This window comes from Scleropages formosus, chromosome 3 (genome assembly GCF_900964775.1).
Source record: "Scleropages formosus chromosome 3, fSclFor1.1, whole genome shotgun sequence".
NCBI lineage: Eukaryota > Metazoa > Chordata > Actinopteri > Osteoglossiformes > Osteoglossidae > Scleropages > Scleropages formosus.
The window spans coordinates 39784623-39803567 of record NC_041808.1 but is presented as its reverse complement, the minus strand read 5'-3'; the positions used below and the strand labels follow the sequence as shown (position 1 = coordinate 39803567).

At 48.9% G+C, this 18945-nt stretch overlaps 1 protein-coding gene across 1 annotated transcript in view; it reads left to right on the top strand.

Annotated features, from left to right (window-relative positions):
- Positions 1-613: 613 nt before the first annotated feature.
- LOC108930865 (immunoglobulin gamma-1 heavy chain-like) overlaps positions 614-18945 on the top strand; it is a 33797-nt gene continuing 15465 nt past the window's right edge. The window contains exons 1-2 of the mRNA XM_029250420.1: positions 614-665; positions 770-1082. Coding sequence (XP_029106253.1) covers positions 614-665; positions 770-1082 — 365 coding nt within the window. The remainder of the gene's footprint in view (positions 666-769; positions 1083-18945) is intronic.

The window sequence follows — 18945 nt, the reverse complement described above, 5'->3', positions numbered from 1 at the left end:
AAGGGAGCAAGGAAGGGGGGGACACTAGGTGAAGGTGAGGCAAAGCAAAGGTGAAGACCACAGGTGGGACAGTTGCCTCATATGAGATTCCATGACCTGGGAGCGGTGGAGTGGCTCCTTTTATACTCTGCCCTGCTGATCATAGCCAGGTGTTTGTGTCTGGCGAGTGGTCGTGAGTGTGACAGTATGTTGGGGACCAAGTTCAGCGAATTTCATTTTTAAATGTATATAAATAGGCACTTTGTAGGGATTCTGAAAAAAAACTGTTTCCATAATAACTGTCAGCTATTTAATATTAATTAACTCAAAGTGAACCTGTTCATCAAATGACATGGACTGAGAAAATGTGGCAGAGCTCTGATTTTACCTATAGCAGTGTACTGTTTTTACTGACCAAGTATTAGTGAATTAATGTAATCAATCTAGTTCTTATTCAACATGAATAATTATACGACAGTGTACAGGAGAAGCAGTGAAGACGTATTCAGAACAGCATGTATTTAAACCTGTAGGGGGGTCTATGCAAAGTTACTCTCCACTGTACTGCTATAAAAATCAGAGTCACATGCAGTATCAGGTCATACTGACACCACTTGTTCTGTCATATTGAACAATGGAACTGAATATTGTTGGGAGTTTAATCTTCATACTGGGGTCTCTACAAGGTAGGACTGGAGAAATTAAAACTGCAATGCAATATTGTAAATGTACCGGATGCACAAATGGATTTCAAAGTATTGAGTAAGCTGTGACATATCGGTTTTTACAGGGATCCAGTGTGATGACATAAGGTTGGATCAGTTACCTCCTCAGGTGAAGAGACCAGGAGAGTCTGTCAAACTGTCCTGTGTCATTTCTGGGTTTCAAATGACAAGCTACTACGTGCACTGGATACGACAGAAAGCAGGTGGAGGACTGGAGTGGATTGGAGTTGTGAACTCTGGTAGTACAGATGATCCAGACTACGCGGCATCCCTGAAAGGACAGTTCACCCTGACTGAGGACGTCTCCAAAAGCACACAGTACTTGGAGGCCAAGAGTCTGAAAGCAGAGGACACGGCTGTTTATTACTGTGCTCGAGAGTCATATTGACTGATCTCAGTTCAGCAGCTGTACAAAAACCACGAGCTGCAACACAAGTGCATGTAAAGTAATTCTTCTTTATTCAGTTATATTTGTACTTGGTAATGGATATTAAAAAAATACATTTTAACAATCAAAGTGATTAATTTTTTAAGAACTTAATCGGATCATTGCAGTCCTAAGGGTCACTCTATGTAGCACACCTTGGCTGCAAGACAGAGGACAGGGAAGGTAGGGAGACTTTAACACAACTTGTGCCACAATCTGTCACACTATAAGTCACACATCTTCCTATTCCTATGTTTTATTCTGTGTCTCTCCTTCCATTCTTCCAAAAGACATTTCTGGGTCACTCAGTTCACTGTTCATCAAGCAACAAGACAGTGAAAACACTGTAAAACTGAACTTTATTTACCAACAGTAATTTCAAAATGATCAATGTACCAGTGTTATATGACCCCATCCTGAACTGGGAGGAATGCAGAGAACCACCTAGAGAGAAGATGCCCGTCTGTACCCTCCAACACAGACAGATTTCACTCAACTGGGGTAAAAAGAAGGGAATCAGGTGTTGAGAGGTTTCTTAGAGTTTCCTTGACAAATCAATCCTGACTTGCTCAGGAACAACTTGTTAAATTACTGTATCTCATAATATACACACACATACACACACACACACACACACATTTTCTAAACAGCTTGTCCCATACAGGGTCGCAGAGAACCGGAGCCTAACCCGGCAACACAGGGCATAAGGCCGGAGGGGGAGGGGACACACCCAGGATGGGACGCCAGTCCATCGCAAGACATCCCAAGCAGGATTCAAACCCCAGACCCACGGGAGAGCAGGACCCGGCCCAACACACTGCACCACTGCGCCCCCGTGCAGCTCGTAATATGTAGTTTTAAATGTGTAGTTTTAATGCCAACTTCTTCCTTCATCAGTGGTTTAGACCAAAGATGACTGGTGGTACGTACCTCTGTTACCTCATAAGTTAAATTATTTTAAGACAACTTAGTTGTAGGACAGGGGGCGCGGTGGCGCAGTGGGTTGGACCGGGTCCTGCTCTCCAGTGGGTCTGGGGTTCGAGTCCCGCTTGGGGTGCCTTGCGACGGACTGGCGTCCCGTCCTGGGTGTGTCCCCTCCGGCCTCACGCCCTGTGTTGCCGGGTAGGCTCCGGTTCCCCGTGACCCTGTATGGGACAAGCGGTTCTGAAAATGTGTGTGTGTGAGTTGTAGGACAGTTGAATCAAACAGGTAGCCAGAAATTTCACACACTTTGGTTGAGGGAGAGCTCCTACCTGAGGAATCTAGGACTGTGGCACCGTGTTATTCTATTAAAGCAAAGCCAGAACTGTTTACATTGTTGGAAAAGTATAATTACGTTTAACTTTCCCTGCAGTGAAAGAGAGGGGTCCCTGTATATGAGTGTTTTCACATGAAAACCTCCCCGTTACTCCAAACAAACATTGTCCCGTTGCTTCTTCTAAGCTTCATTCTATTGTTTCTGCTCCAGTGTTCTTGTTTATGGCTTTTTGGCTTCCCCAAATTCCCTGTGAACAACTCCTCAGTGAAAAAATATTCCATTTTTCACCCTCTGTCCATGTCAGTGTCTGGCCTCCCACTATGAAGAACCAAGTATAGTGTGTGACCCCTGTGATTTACCTCATCTCTCACAGGGTATAAGGTTTAACTCCACATGGTGTAGTGAAGATGCTGTTTCCTGTGCTACAGTTAAGGGGCAGCATTTTTCTACATTTTTGGGCATCACTGCTGTTGGTGTTGATCTCAGAACTAGCAGAGAAAATTCATCTGCATAACTTGCAGAGTCAGCAAATTGAACATATACATTTGCTGTTCTCATGCTGCTATTTAGACTCTTCTAGAAATCTTTTACACTTTTTCTCCACCATTTTCTAATAACTCTTTATGAGTGTCAGTTACCCATGAATGAAGTGTGTCTGTGGATAAATTTCTGTATGTATTTTCAGAGAAGATGCACTACATTTTGATGGAATCACCCCAGTGGTGGGTCACGTTTTTGACGCAAAAACATTCTGCATTGTTTGAGAGTCCTGATCAGTCTGGTAAGACAAAACACATATTGACACTGAACATTAGTTAAAATCCCCAGCGTGATAATACTGTTTGATCAGATGACTGATTTCATTCTTTAGTGCAGTCCTGTCCAGCAGCACAGTAAGAAAAGTATCCTGCTTTATACATGTAATTTACACACAGTTACTATAGTACCACATCACCAATGCATGCAAACCTGACTTAGTCCTGACTCTTAAATACCAGTGATGGACACAGACCCCAGCAGGAGACACTCATAGATCTTCACACCAGTTCAGCTTCAGCACAAACATGTTCCCTGTGTCTCTGCTGTTACTGCTGGCAGCTGCTTCCTGTGAGTCTTTTTTTAACTCCAAGTGGACTTGAACATGTTATTTCTTTTTTAGATTTTCTCTTTATTTCATTCAGGTTCTCTTTGCCTTGGACATTTTGTATCACTAAACAATGTCAGAATATGAGAAGGAGTTTCCAACTGTTTTGATGAATTCTTTCCTCTGTCCAGGTGCCCAAGGTGATGTAGTTCTGACTGAGTCTGGTGGTCAGGTGGTCAGTCCAGGAGGGAAATTCACTCTCACTTGTACTGGCTATGGTTTCATATTTAAAGATTATTTTATGAGTTGGGTGAGACAAGCTCCACAGAAAGGCCTGGAATGGATTTCATACATCAGCAAACTTGCGTACACCAAGCTCTACTCAGAATCTGTGAAAGGAAGATTCTCCATCTCCAGGGACAATGACAGGAGCGCAGTCACTTTGGAAATGAATAATCTCAAAGCTGAAGACACAGCTGTGTATTACTGTGCGAGAGACTCACAATGAGAGAAGGGAGACAGACTTGTACAAAAACAGCACAGGAAGAGGAAGGTGTGAGAGGGGGTAACTGCTTCTCCAACTCGCAGTCTGTTTAGATACCTGTTTATGGATCAATGTTGAATAAAAATACTTGTAGATTTAAATACTTCAAAAAGAGGGGTGCGGTGGCCAGGTCCTGCTCTCTGGTGGGTCTGGGGTTTGAGTCCTGCTTCGGGTTCCTTGCGATGGACTGGTGTCCCATCCTGGGTGTGTATCCACCCCCTCCGGCCTTGCGACCTGTGTTACCGCGACCCCGCTCGAGACCAACGATTTCAGACAGTGTGTGTGTGTGTGTGTGTGTGTGTGTGTGTGTGTGTGTGTGTGTGTGTGTCTGTGTCTGTGTGTCTGTGTGTGTCTGTGTGTGTACTTCAAAAATGTTTACTGTATTTATTGCTGCTTTAACTCTTAAGGAATTTTAGTATGTACTTTAATTAGAATTAATTAATTGTCATAAATTCTAAACTGGCTAAAAATGTTTAAAAAATTCTGGCTGAATTGGAATTCACATGTTTAAATGTTTTGATGATACAGCTGGAAAGCAAATAAAGTTTTTTTTAACTACCAAATTTCATTTGGTTTTTGTAATACACTGTTGTGTTTTTTGTGAGAACCATCTCTGCTAAACAAATGTAAATAAATGAATGAACTTCATTTGATGAGAGAATTGTAGTGCAATACTATCATTCGCCAGAGGATGTCGCTCTAAAAAAAGACAATCATAGGAGTACCCTTGTCCCAAGTGGGGTTGCAGCCAGCCAGAGTCTAACCCAGCAGCACAGGGTGCCAAGTCAGAAAGGACACACCTAGGGCAGGACACCGGTCCATCACATAGCACCCCAAGCAGGACTGGAACCCCCAGACCCACCAGAGAACAGGCCCAAGGCAAACCTGCTGTGCTGCTGCACCACCATCCCCCCTGAGAAGTGAGCAGTATCTTTTTTATTAGCTCTACAGCACTGAGGTTCATTTTCTGACCAGGTATTGCATTGCATTTTGTGGACCACTGTGTGGGAATGACCAAGAATTGTACATAATTTACTATTTTTAATTTCAAATTCATAAATATGATGCACAATCGATTTTTGTTCATCATTACTTAGCATTAATGAACTTAATTAAGAATGGAATGTATGCTGATACTCAATCACTATCCATAACCACTTATAAAAAGGCAGGGTCATAGTGGTCCGGACCCTATTGTAGGGGACATGTAGTAATATATGGAGACAGGCTGGTGAGGCTCCTACTGAGGAGGCCAGTATAAGGACACAGTCAAACCACCTGTACAGTATATTATATCCATGTGACAGCGATGATGAAGTACAATGAGGATGAACTGTGTGCTGTGAGACCTTCCATGTGGACCTGCCTACAGCTCTGAATCCTCCTTTTAAACTGAGTGTCACCTGTCCAGTCAGAGGGAGGAGTTCATGCAAACTGAGCTCTTCCTTCTACATTTATATCTGTGTACTGAGCAAAGAGGGAACAAATGCTGAGTTCTGGCTGCTTTAACTGACATTTCACCACAGTCACACACATCCACCATGACCTTCTTAACTGCTCTCATCATAATGACAACATGCTTAACAGGTACATTTTAATGACACATATAAGCTGTGTCTGCTCTTGAGTACTGAGATGGAGGTTTAATGTTTGTTTTTTTTCCACAGGTGTTACTGGTCAGACACTGACTCAGTCTGAAGCAGCAGTTAAAAAGCCTGGAGAATCTCATCAACTCACCTGTACATTCCCTGACTCTTTCAATAACAACTGGATGGCCTGGAACCGACAGCCTCCTGGGAAGCCGCTGGAGTGGATTGCTCATATTAGCAGTGGCAGTAGCACCTACTATGGCAGCTCGTTTTAAGGCAGATTCACCATTTCCAGAGACAACAGCCAGAAGCAGATATATTTACAGATGAACAACTTGAAGGACGAAGACACCGCAGTTTATTACTGTGCGAGAGACACAGTGAGTGGAGACACTGCAGGGGTGTAAAATAACTGCTCCAGTACATCTCACAGTGAAGGTCACTCACGTGTGTCCATGCAGCACTGTCTTTGTTCTTCTTGTCCACATAGCAAAACTAGCAGAAGCTGGTATCTGCTCTAGTTAATTGAATCATATGCACTGCTTGGAAGAGAAATTCATCTACTGTACTGAAATATTTATATTATTACACTTAAAATGTCCAGGTTGTCACGGTTGCGTGTAGCGCGGACGGACTCAAGTGCAGAGAGTTCGGATCGACGTGCACGGAAGCCAAATCAGAATCCATAATCGTGGTCGTGGGGCAGGCGAGGGTCAGGCGATCAGCAAACGTCGTGGACAGGGCTAGGCAAAGAACGTGGTCAGGAAGAAACAGGCAAAGGGTCGAGGTCGGAATGGGTCGTTCAGTAATACGGTTCGCAGGGAAACAAGGAGGCAAACGCAAGGTTCCGCATCTGGGCTTCCTCGGCTTCCCTCTTGATAGTCGTTCCAATCAGGGAACGGCAGGTGTCGCAGATGTGCCAGATGCGGAGAACGTGACAGTACCCCCCCCTCCACGGGCGGCTTTGGACGCCCTGGGCCGGGAAGGAGGACGCCCCCGGGGGCACGGAGCCGGGCACTCGGGATGGTCCCTATGAAAAGCGGCCACCAGGTCGGGGTCCAGGATGTCCGAGGCAGCTACCCAGGAACGCTCCTCTGGACCGTACCCCTCCCAATCGACCAGATATTGCAGTCGACCTCTCCGTCGGCGGGAGTTTAGCAGGGCTCGGACTGTGTAGACATCGTCCCCTGCGAGGGGTAGTGACGACGGTGGCGTGGTTTCCATGGGTGGCTGGTGTAAGGACACCCCAACCGGTTTCAGGAGGGAAACATGGAGTGTTGGGTGCACTCGGAGGTCAGGAGGTAACTGAAGGCGGTAGGTAACCGACGTGACACGACGCACTACCTTGAAAGGGCCTATGTAGCGGGACCCGAGTTTCTGGGAGGGGATCTTCGGGTGAAGGTCTCGGGTGGAGAGCCAAACTCTTTGTCCGGGCAAGAACGAAAGGGTGCGCCGGTGCCGGTCAGCCTGACGTTTGTGGCGTTCCGCACTGCGGAGCAGGTGGGCCCGGACCGTCCTCCAGACGCGGGTGCTCTCCTGGTGCCATGTCTCCACAGCCTGGACAGGACTTGGAGAGGTCTCGCTAGGAAACAGGACAGGTTGGTAGCCTAGCACACACTGAAAGGGCGACATACCTGTGGATGTATGAGGGGCAGAGTTGTGGGAATACTCTGCCCAGGCCAGGTAGCGTGCCCAGTGATGGGGTTTTTGGGAGCAGTAGGCTCGGAGAAACCGTGCAACATCCTGTTGCAAGCGTTCTACATGGCCGTTGGCTTGCGGGTGGTATCCCGATGTGAGGCTGACCATTACTCCGAGCCGGCCCCAAAAGGCCTTCCATACCCGAGAGGTGAACTGGGGCCCTCTATCGGACACAATGTCTTCGGGGAGTCCGTAGAGTCTAAATACTTGTTCGAAGAGAATCTCCGATACCTCGAGAGTGGTAGGCAGCTTCGGAAGGGGCACCAGTCTGCAAGCCTTGGAGAAACGATCTATGACGGAGAGGATCACGGTCTTACCCTCTGAGACCGGTAGGTCCACTAGGAAATCCAGCGCCACATGGGTCCAGGGTCGAGTCGGCGTAGGCAAGGGTTGTAGGAGACCCGCTGCCTTTTCGGGGACGGTCCTGGTCTGAGCGCAGGTGGTGCAGGCCTGGACGAAGTTCCTGACGTCATCGGACAGAGAAGGCCACCAGAACCGTCCTTGGACCAGGGAGACGGTACGTCAGATCCCGGGATGCCCGGCCTCCGGAGCCTCATGGGCCCATTTCAGCACCGTTGCGCAGAAGGAGCTGGGGACATACACACGGTCCGTTGGCCTCCCGGGCGGTTCTGGCTCGCTGTCCTGGGCTTCTTGGATGTCCTGGAGGAGTTGCCACTGGACCGGGCCCACCACGCATCCCTGGGGTAGGATCTCCTCTGGGTTGGGGGGCAGTGGCTCTGGCTCTGGGTCATGAACCCGCGATAAAGCATCCACCTTCCCATTCTTGGAACCTGGTCGATAAGAAACTGTAAAGCGGAAACGGGTGAAGAACAGGGCCCATCGGGCCTGGCGGGAGTTCAACCGTTTTGCGGTCTCTAGGTACTCCAGATTTCGGTGGTCTGTGAGTACCACGAAGGGGTTGATTGCACCCTCTAGCCAGTGACGCCACTCCTCAAGCGCGAGCTTGATAGCAAGGAGTTCCCGGTTTCCAATGTCGTAATTCCGTTCGGCAGGGATCATCTTCCTGGAGAAGAAGGCACAGGGATACAACTTGGGAGGGTCCCCTTGCCGCTGCGACAGGACTGCACCCACCCCTACCGATGAGGCGTCGACCTCCACCACAAACGGCAAGGAAGGGTCCGGCTGTTTCAGCACTGGGGCGGAGGTGAACCGTGTTTTTAACTCCTGGAAAGCCTTCTCCGCCTCCGCCCCCCAAGGGAGTCTTCGGTCCTTGCTTGCAGTTAACGCGGTAAGGGGTGCGGCGACTGTGCTGAAATTACGTATGAACCGCCGATAGAAATTGGCGAACCCAAGGAAACGCTGGAGTGCCCTTACCGTGGTAGGTCGAGGCCAGGAGGTCACTGCACCCACCTTCCTGGGGTCCATGGAAACTCCCTCCTGGCTCAGGATGTAGCCCAGGAAGGAGATTTGGCGTTGATGGAACTCACACTTCTCTGCTTTCACATACAATCGATGTTGCAGGAGTCTTCTGAGGACCGCCCGGACCTGTTGGATATGCTGCTCTCGGGTCTTCGAATAGATTAGGATATCGTCTAGGTAGACGATGACACAGTGATGCAGGAAATTGCCCAACACATGGTTGACAAAGGCCTGAAAAACCGAGGGGGCATTAGCTAGGCCAAAAGGCATGACCCTGTACTCGTAGTGACCTAGTGAAGTGGAGAAGGCCGTCTTCCATTCATCCCCCTCACGGATCCGGATGAGGTTATATGCACTGCGGAGGTCTAATTTTGAGAACCAGGTTGATCCATGGATCCCCTCCAGCGCCGAGGTAATCAACGGTAAGGGGTGCGGGTACTTGACCGTTATGGCGTTCAACCCTCGGTAATCTATGCACGGCCTCAGTCCTCCGTCCTTCTTACCGATAAAGAAGAACCCCGCCGCGGCTGATGATGTTGACGGCCGGATCAGACCAGCTGTGAGGGCCTCCCTGATGTACTCCTGCATGGCCCGTTGTTCAGGTAACGACAGGGGATACACCCGGCCCCGAGGTGGTGTGGTACCTGGCAAGAGGTCGATAGCGCAGCCCCAGGACCGGTGAGGGGGCAGTTCGGCGGCGCGGACCTTGCTGAAGACCTCTCGTAGATCCTCATAGTCCGAGGGTAGGACTGGCCTGCTCGTCTCTCCCCGGTGGGAATACTCTGTTCTTCCTCTTTGCTTGCATAATCTGTCCTCATTTGAATTGCATGCTGTCTCTATCACTACCCCAATCACTCTTGTTGTGGTTGTTCTTTATCACTCTACTGGCCCTCTCGGCTGCTTGTTGGATGACCTTGACATCTTGTTGAGCTCTCTGCCTGGGGACAACGCTCCGTTGATTCTCCTGAGTGACTTCAACCTGCATGCCGATGACATTCATGCAAGCGGCCTTCTGTTGCTCCTGCAGTCCTTTGATCTCTCTCTGTCCCAATCCCCTGCTACTCATAAAGCAGGCAACTGTCTTAACCTTGTATTTTCCTGCAACTGCGGCTGTCCTGTCTTCTCTGTCACGCCGCTGCATGTCTCTGACCACTTCTTCATTTTCTTTCAACCCTGCCTCACCACTGACTCCTCGCCTCTTTCTGCACTCATTGTCACCTGTTGCAGCAACTTAAAATCTCTCTCACCTTCCTGCTTTGCCTCTGCTACTCTGGCCGCTCTCCCTTCTGCTGCGCAATTCTCGGCTCTATCTACAGAAGATGCTACTAACACTTCTTTCCTCTCTGCCCTGTCTTCCACCCTTCATTCTCTCTGCCCTCTGTCTTCTAGACCAGCATGCCCCATTGCTACCCCATGGCTGTCTGATACATTACGGGCTAACAGGACCAAACTGCAGAGCGAAGATGGCGTAAATCCAAAACTCCATCGGACCTGGATGCCTACCAGTCACTCTGCTGTCTCTTCAGCTAAAACCTCCTTCTTCCACAACAAAATACAATCTGCATCTAACAACCCACACAGACTCTTTGCCACTTTCTCATCCCTTCTGTGTCCCCTACCACCTCCTCCTCCCTCTTCTCTCACTGCTGACGACTTTGCAGTGAAAGCAATCACTGACAAGTTCTCAGCATCAGCCTGCCTGGTTCGCGCTGGATCTCCCTGCTGCCACGGTTGGGGCAATCAAGCATTGTTAGCTTGTTTTCGCCCAGTTTAAACCCTCACATCCGCAAGGAAATGGCGTTCCAAGGTGAAAGATGGACCCTGGACCGCTTTGTAGAAACTACAGTCACCTTGGACAACCAGCACTGAACGCAGGAACGTGGCCCAAAACGTTCCCCAGAACACCCCTGTCCCGTCCAGGAGGTAGCCGCACCAATGCATTCGGGGCACGGACGCCTGTCCTCGCCGAGTGCCAGCGACGACTGCAAAGGCAGCTGTGTCTCTACTGTGGTGACTCAGGTCACCTCCGTCTCCAGTGCCCTGTCCGCCCCGAGGCCAAGGTAAGTGGGACCCTCTGCTGTAACCACCAAACTGTTCCCAGTCTGCGGTCTTGGGGTCCAGGGAAGGTGGAGGCTCACACCTTGGTTGACTCGGGGGCGGCAGGGTGCTTCTTGGACTCTGGTTTTGCTTGGGCACATAAAATTCCCATCAAACCTATTAAGATGCAGCTGAAACTGAATTCTCTGGATGGCCAGCCCCTAGGAAAGGGATCTGTGGACCATCAAACCGAACCAGTGTCCGTGAGTGTGGGGGTCTGTCATCAAGAGACCATGCAATATTATTTGATCGCATCGCCTGAGTTCCCACTGATTCTAGAGTTTCCTTGGCTCTCTCAGCATGACCCAGTTTTTCGTTGGAGCACAGGAGAATTTGTATCTTGGGGAACCCAGTGTGAGGAGGCCTTCTGAAGCTCCCTTGCCAGGCTACGTCAATAAAAAGCTCAGACTCTGCCCCACAGGTGCCAATTCCCTCCGAGTATCAAGACCTGGTTGGGGTATTCAGCAAGGAGTAGGCTTCAGAGCTACCACCCCATCGCCCATGGGATTGTGCGATCGACCTCCTTCCAGGTACTATGCCCCCTGGAATTCGCATCTACCCACTGTCCAGACCCAAACAACAAGCCCTCAGAAATACATTACAGAAGCTTTAGATGCAGAAATTATACGTCTGTCCACGTCGCCCACATCTGCGGGGTTTTTCCTCATAGAAAAAAAGATGGTGGACTCCACCTGTGTATAGACTATTGTGGTTTGAATTGCATAATAATAAAATATCCACATCCCCTACTCTTGATAACGGCCGCCCTGGAGAACATTCAACAAGCGCAGTGGTTCACGAAGCTAGACTTGAGGAGTGCCTATAATTTGATCCATATCCGTAAGGGTGACGAATGGAAGACCGCGATCAGTATCACTCTAGGTCATTATGAATATCGGATCATGCCATTTGACCTAGCTAATGTGCCAAGCGTCTTTCAGGCATTTGTGAATCATGTACTTGGGGACATGGTCAACAACAGGGTCCCTGTATACGTTGACGAGATTTTGATTTACTCAGGTACATACGCCCAACATGTCTGAACGGTCAGGTAGGTGCTCCAGCGGTTGCTGTGGAACTGATTATCTCTAAAGTTGGAGAAGTGTGAATTTCATAAGAATCAAGTCTCCTTTTTAGGTTTTATACTCACCTGACAAGGCGTTGCCATGGATCTGGGTAAAGTCCAAACCATCCCGCAATGGCCTTGCCCAACCACCATCAAGACTCTCCAGCATTTCCTGGGGTTTGCGAATTTTTATCGTAGCTTTATTAGGAACTTCAGCCCCGTTGACAGCGCTTACTGCAAGCAAGTCACCTCGCCTCCCGTGGAACCAATACGCCCAAAGAGCTTTCGACACCCTCAAAGAAAAATTTACTACAGCCCCCATCCTACACCAACCGAACCCAGAGTTGCCGTTCGTGGTGGAGGTGGATGCCTCAGAATCAGGGGTAGGGGCTGTTCTCTCCCAGAGGCAAGGTAAGCCTGCTAAGTTGTACCCTTGTGCCTTCTTTTACAAAAAGTTGTCAGCTGCTGAAAGAAATTATGATATTGGGAACTGAGAATTGCTGGCAGTAAAATTAGCCCTGGAAGAGCGGCAACACTGGTAGGAAAGAGCCCAACACCCCTTCTTGTTACTTACTGACCACAAGAACTTTGAGTACTTGCAGTCTGCATGGCGCCTCAACTCTCGTCAGGCCCGGTGGGCACTGTTTTCCTCTTGGTTTAACTTCACAGTTACCTACCGGCCAGGACCCAGGAACACCAAAGCGGACACCCTGTCCCGCCTTCATGATGAAAAGCAGAGTGATCCAAACCCAGACTTCATCCTTCCCAGGACCTGCTTTGTGGCGCCTGTTCAGTGGGACTTCACCCATGACCTCACCCAAGCATAAATCTCAAACCCAGAACCACCAGGTAAACCCTCCGGAAAACTGTACGTTCCTCTATTTCTGCAAACTACGCTTCAGCAATGGGCCCATGACCATCCAGCCGTGGGTCACCCGGGGTTTGGGAAGACCCGGGCCAAAATACAGCAGCTGTACTGGTGGCCGTCATTCACGGAGGATGTGCAAGACTATGTCCAGGCATGTCCAGTCTGCGCTCAGTCCAAAGCTCCAAGTCAGAAACCTGCAGGGCTCCTAGAGCCCCTACCTTTGCCCAACTGTCCGTGGACGCTTATAGCATACGACTTCTTGGTAGACCTGCCTCAGTCAGAAGGTAAGACCACCATTTTGACCGTCATAGACCGGTTCTCAAAGGCCTGTCGTTTGATCCCCCTGCCCAAGCTCCCTTCTGCCTTGGAGACAGCTGAGATGCTTTTCCACCACGTCTTTCGGCTCTACGGGTTACCTGAAGACATAGTGTCCGACCGGGGACCTCACTTCACATCCTGCATTTGGAAAGCTTTTTGGAAAAAACTCGGGGTCTTGGTGAGTATGACCTCGGGATATCACCCTCAAACCAACGGGCAAGTAGAACGGCTCCAACAAGATATCGGTTGGTTTCTTAGAAGCTACTGTCTGGAGCACCCGCATCAATGGGCTCGATACCGTGCCCTCCACAGGTGTTTCCCTTTTTCAGTGCATCCTGGGGTACCAGCCACCTCTGTTTCCCTGGCACCCGGGCTCCAGTGATGTGCCTGCTGTGGACACCTGGTACCGGACCAGCAGGGAGGTATGGGCGGCGGTACTACGACATCTCCTCAAAACACAAGCCCAGATCAAGCATCACGCTGACTGATGTCGACGTCCACTCTCCTTCACACCAGGACATAGGGTGTGGTTGTCAACCCGGGGCCTTCAAGGACTGTACATGTCGAAGAAGCTCAGCCCAAAATACATCGGACCCTTCAAAGTCATCCGCCAGGTAACCCCAGTCTCGTACCGCCTGCAGCTGCCCCAGCATCTCCGAACACACCCAACATTCCACATAATCTTCCTAAAGCCCTTGGCCACATCTCTGCACCAGCCTGCACCAACAGCGCCGGCTCCAATACACTTGCCAGTTGTTCAGCCTTGTTGTTTGCGACCCCCCTTGCCATTGCGCTTCTCCTTCCTGATCCCTTAGTCCTTTCCCTATCCCATGCCCTTACTTCTCAATCCTCATGCCTCATTTTGATCATCAACCACTTGTCTGTTTACCAACCTTGCCTTTTGGATTGTCCTTGTTGCGATGTTCGCGCCTTGAGGACCGATTGCCTGTCCTGTGACCTCGCCTCTGGATTTCCCTGAATAAACCACAATATTCACTCTGCACTTGGGTCCACCGCTTCCTTCCGGAGCCAGCCATGACACCTGCGAAGCTATCCTCTCCAAATTCAAGCCACTCTCCAAATCTGAAATCTCTGACCTCCTGATATTGTGCAGAGCCACCACCTGCTTGCTTGATCTGATCCCATTGTCACTCCTCCAGAACATTTCCCCGCAACTCTCCACCTTCATCTCTAAGATCATCAACCCCTTGCTCTCCTCTGGCTGTTTCTCAGCTGCCTTCAAAACCGTTCTAATTTCAGCTCTTTTAAAAAAACCCTCCCTGGATCCCAGTCTGGTTGAAAATTGCAGACCGGTCTCTTTCCTCTCCTTCCTGTCTAAAACCCTAGAGCGGACGGCCTCTGATCAACTGTATGATTTCCTCAACCGGAACCATCTCTCAGACGGCCCTTCTGGCGGTGTCTGATGCTCTCCAAGCCGCTAGAGCCGCTTCCCTCTCCTCGGTCCTCATCCTCCTCGATCTGGCTGCAGCATTCGACACAGTTAACCACCGGATTCTACCCTCCTCTCTTAACCAGCTTGAGATCAAAGATGTGACACTAAGTTGGTTTGAGTCCTACCTATCTGACAGATCCTCAACTGGTGCCCCGCAGGGCTCGGTATTGGGTCCTCTTCTTTTCTCGATCTGCACCTCCTCCCTTGGTCCGGTCATAGCCTCCCATGGATTCAAATCTCACGGCTATTCTGATGATACTCAGCTTTTCCTCTCCTTTCCACCTGGTGTGTCAGACATCTCCACACGCCTTGCTTGCTGAGATTCTTTACCTCCCAGCTGGCCTGTCTTCCTGTCATGATCTATTGATCAAACTGGACAACTCACTCATTTCGCCTACCTCCTTGGCTAAGAGTCTGGGAATAATGATTGACACGAGTCTGTCTTTCTCTCAGCACATCGAAGCCACAACTCGCTGTTGCAGATACATCCTCCATAACATTTTTGTAGGATCCGTCCTTACCTCACAATTGACTCTGCTCAACTACTTGTCCAGGCCATGGTGACTTCCCTTTTGGACTACTGCAACTCTCTTCTGTGTGGCCTTCCTACTACTGCCATCAAACCTCTGCAGCTTTTACAGAATGCTGCTGCAGGAGTTGTGTTTGATTTGCCAAAGCGCTCCTATGTATCTCCTCTACTCATTTCTCTTCACTGGCTTCCTATAGCTGCCCGAATCAAAATCAAGACCCTGGTTATTGTCTACAAATGCATCCACAGAACTGCTCCCAGCTATTTACAGGACTTGATCATCCGCTACACCCCAGCCAGACCCCTTCGCTCATCTACTTCTGCTCGCTTGGTGGTCCCGCGCACGAAAGGTAAAGCATGGAGGTTCTCGGTTCTGGCTCCGTTGTGGTGGAATGACCTACCCCTCTCGCTGAGAACTGCGGAAACTCTGTCTACATTCAAGAAGGGTCTGAAAACTCACCTTTTCCGGACCCATTTCGCCCAAGATCTCTCCAGCTCATGTACGGTATAAATGTTCATGTACCGTAACTTCATGAGCATCCCCTGATAAAGCCTTTATTCAACTACTACTCCGGCATTGTAGTTACTTGTTTGTGTGTTTTATAATATAAAAAAAAAAAAATTGGTAGGAGGGTATCAGAATTTGTTCATTCTGTGTTTTATGCACCTACTTGAACGATGGACCTCGACGTAGCAAGTGGTAGGTAACATACTAGGTTTTCTTCAGACTAACATGTCTGCAGCTATGTCTCTTTCTATTAATGTAATGCATAAATTGTACTTTTGCTGAGATGTATGTCACTTTGGACAAAAGCATTGACTAAATGAATAAATGTAAATGTAAATATTCAGATAAGCGAATACCCCCCGACTCAAGTCTACTTTCCCCAAACATTCTGCTGCCTCCTTATCCACAACCACTGACTGGATCTTTCCACTACCTCAAACGAGTTTTTAACCACTGCTTTTAACGACCGACCCCTGAAACCAAAATCTAACAGCAGCGACATGGTTGATTTTGCAACAAACCCTCTTGCACCAACCTCCACCGGTCTAATAGTGCACTGCCAGCCTCGCTCCCTCACCTCACCAACCAACTCAGCGTACTTCAATTTATTCCTCTCGAAGGCATCCTCCATTGCGTCTTCAAAAGGTATTGTTAACTCAATGAAGTACAGTACCCGTGCGCCCTTGGAGTACAGTACAAGATCGGGTCTCAGTGCCGTGACTACAATGCACTGCGGCATCTGCAGCTGTTTTCCCACGTCTGCTACTAACGTCCAGTCTTGCACTTCGCCCCACTTAGAACCCATACTGCCTCACCCACAAGCGTGACATGTGACGCTCTCTCCCTCTCGCACAAAAGAAATTACTTTATTTTTCCCGCAACGTGGGAGATAGTTGACCTTAGTCTGTTCTTCCTCCAACAAGCATGCCAAGGATTTTAACACTTCATTGTGCCTCTCTGTATATCTTCCCTTACATAAACTAACCTTGCATGCGGAGAGAATATGCCTCAAAGAGGCTATACTAGCACACAAGCTACAAGTCGGCTCCGTACCTACCCAGCAGCTAAGATTCTGTGGAGTAGGAAGAACATCATAGGTGGGGCCAATGATAAACTTAATACGACCGGCATCTGTCACCCACAGATCATGCCAGCCGATCTTGGACCAGATGTTGTTAGGCAGTGGTAACTAAAATTAGAGAAAGAAATTAGATGTGACAGTGACATGATGATCTGTTATATACCAGCTGATTGGAGAACTGTGCACTGAACTCCAAGAGCAATGGCACACAGAACTACAATTGCAAGAGATGTTTGTTGGCCAAAATGAGAGCGTGTACCTATGGTTCGAGTAGAGCATTTTCAGCTCTGCAAAGAGGTTCATAGCTGGTACCAAACTGTATGATGGTATTAGTAATAAATCTCACCATTCATTTCCATTTGAATAATTTGATTTCAAGGCCATCTAATTTGGTTTCTTCCTTTGTGTTCTGTACAAATAACTTTGCCTGAGCTCAAACATCAGGAGTTGTTTAAAATCCCCTCCCTCTTCCTTCCTGTATCAAGTTCAAGACTCTGATCACATAGTACAAGACGGTCAAATGATTTGCACCTCAATACCCTCAAGGCCTGATCAGTCTTTTCACCCCATCAAGAGTGCAAAGGTACTGTAGCTTTCACTACTTGGTGGTCTCATGCTTGAGAAGTCCAAAGTATTAATTCCTGGTTTTTAATCTGATGTGGTAGAATGAACTCACTCTCACCCTCAGAACTGCTGAATCCCTTTAACATTGAAGAAAGGTCTCAAACACACCTCTGCAACTTCTCTCCAGATCTCCTAACACACACACACACACACACACACACACACACACACACACATTTTCTGAACCGTTTGTCCCATACAGGGTCGCTGGGAACCGGAGCCTAACCCGGCAACTCAGGGCGTAAAGCTGGAGGGGGAGGGGGAGGGGACACACCCAGGACAGGACGCCAGTCTGTCGCAAGGCACCCCAAGTGGAACTCGAGCCCCAGACCCACCGGAGAGCAGGACCCGGTCCAACCCACTGCACCACTGTGCCACCCCGCCCCCCCAAGATCTCCTAACAGCTTCATAAAATTATATAACATTTTCTGTAACAACTACCTCTTTATTTCTTCTACATTCTATAACCATCAATTCATATAATGTGCACCAGGAAAAATGGTGGCATTGGTCAACCTGGGCTCCAGTCAGATGCTTAACTGCAGTCAGGTGCTGCTGGTTAAGGTGCAGGAGTTGTCATGAAAACATCTCACTCTGAGGGTCACTGAAATGTGTCTCACAGCACTGTCTTTTTTTTCTTGTCTATATGAAACTGTTCTAGAACTAACTGGAAGGGGAACTCCTGTTTAATGAACTAATGTCCACTTTAATTTTATGAGGACTTAGAATTAATGCTGTTCAAACCATATGGATTTCACACACACACCTTTGGAACCGCTCGTCCCATACGGGGTCACGGGGAACCAGAGCCTACCCGGCAACGCAGGGCGTAAGGCCGGAGGGGGAGGGGACACACCCAGGATGGGACGCCAGTCTGTCGCAAGGCACCCCAAGCGGGACTCGAACCCCCAACCCACCGGAAAGCAGGACCCGGTCCAACCCACTGTGCCACCGCACCCCCACTGTATGGATTTCATTTAATTTATATCTGAGGTCAGTCTAATAGATCTGTTTTTTTCAGATTCAGCAATGAGCTGGGTGAGACAAGCTCCACAGAAAGGCCTGCAACGGGTTTCATTCATCAGCAGACCAAGTGGGAGCAACAAGCGCTACTCAGTGTGTGTGAAGGAAAGATTCTCCATCTCCAGGGACAAAGACATGAGCAATGTCACCTTGGAAATGAAAGCTGTAAAAGCTGAAGACAAATCTGCTTATTACTGTGTGAGAGAACTGAGACAGAGACTTGTAGAAAAGCAGCACAGGGAGAGGAAGGTGTGAGAGGAGTTAACTGCTTTCATTGACATCCATTCATTCACGTGACACTGTCATGCCCACGACCTCAGCGACAAGCAACACCGGCGGCTAATCAGGCTCCAGGCACATAAAAGGGCAGCCCGGGCCTTAGGAAGCTGCGGAACCTTGCTTCAGCCTTGTGACTCACTCGAGCTCCTAGTAATTGCTCCTCGTGATTGATTCCCTGGTCTGTCTCGACTCCTTGCCTGTCTTTGAATTACGCCTCTCGGATCCTCCCTTTGGAGTGCGTGCGCACATCGGTTACCCCGTCCGCCTCCTCAACCATATTTTCCAGTTGCCTCCTGAACCAGCTTACCACACTTGGGTTCGACGCTCCTGCCCCGGGGAAACACCGTGACAGATACTTTTCCTAAACAACTTACAATGTTAGTATACTTACAGTACAATTAGTTATGCATTTAAA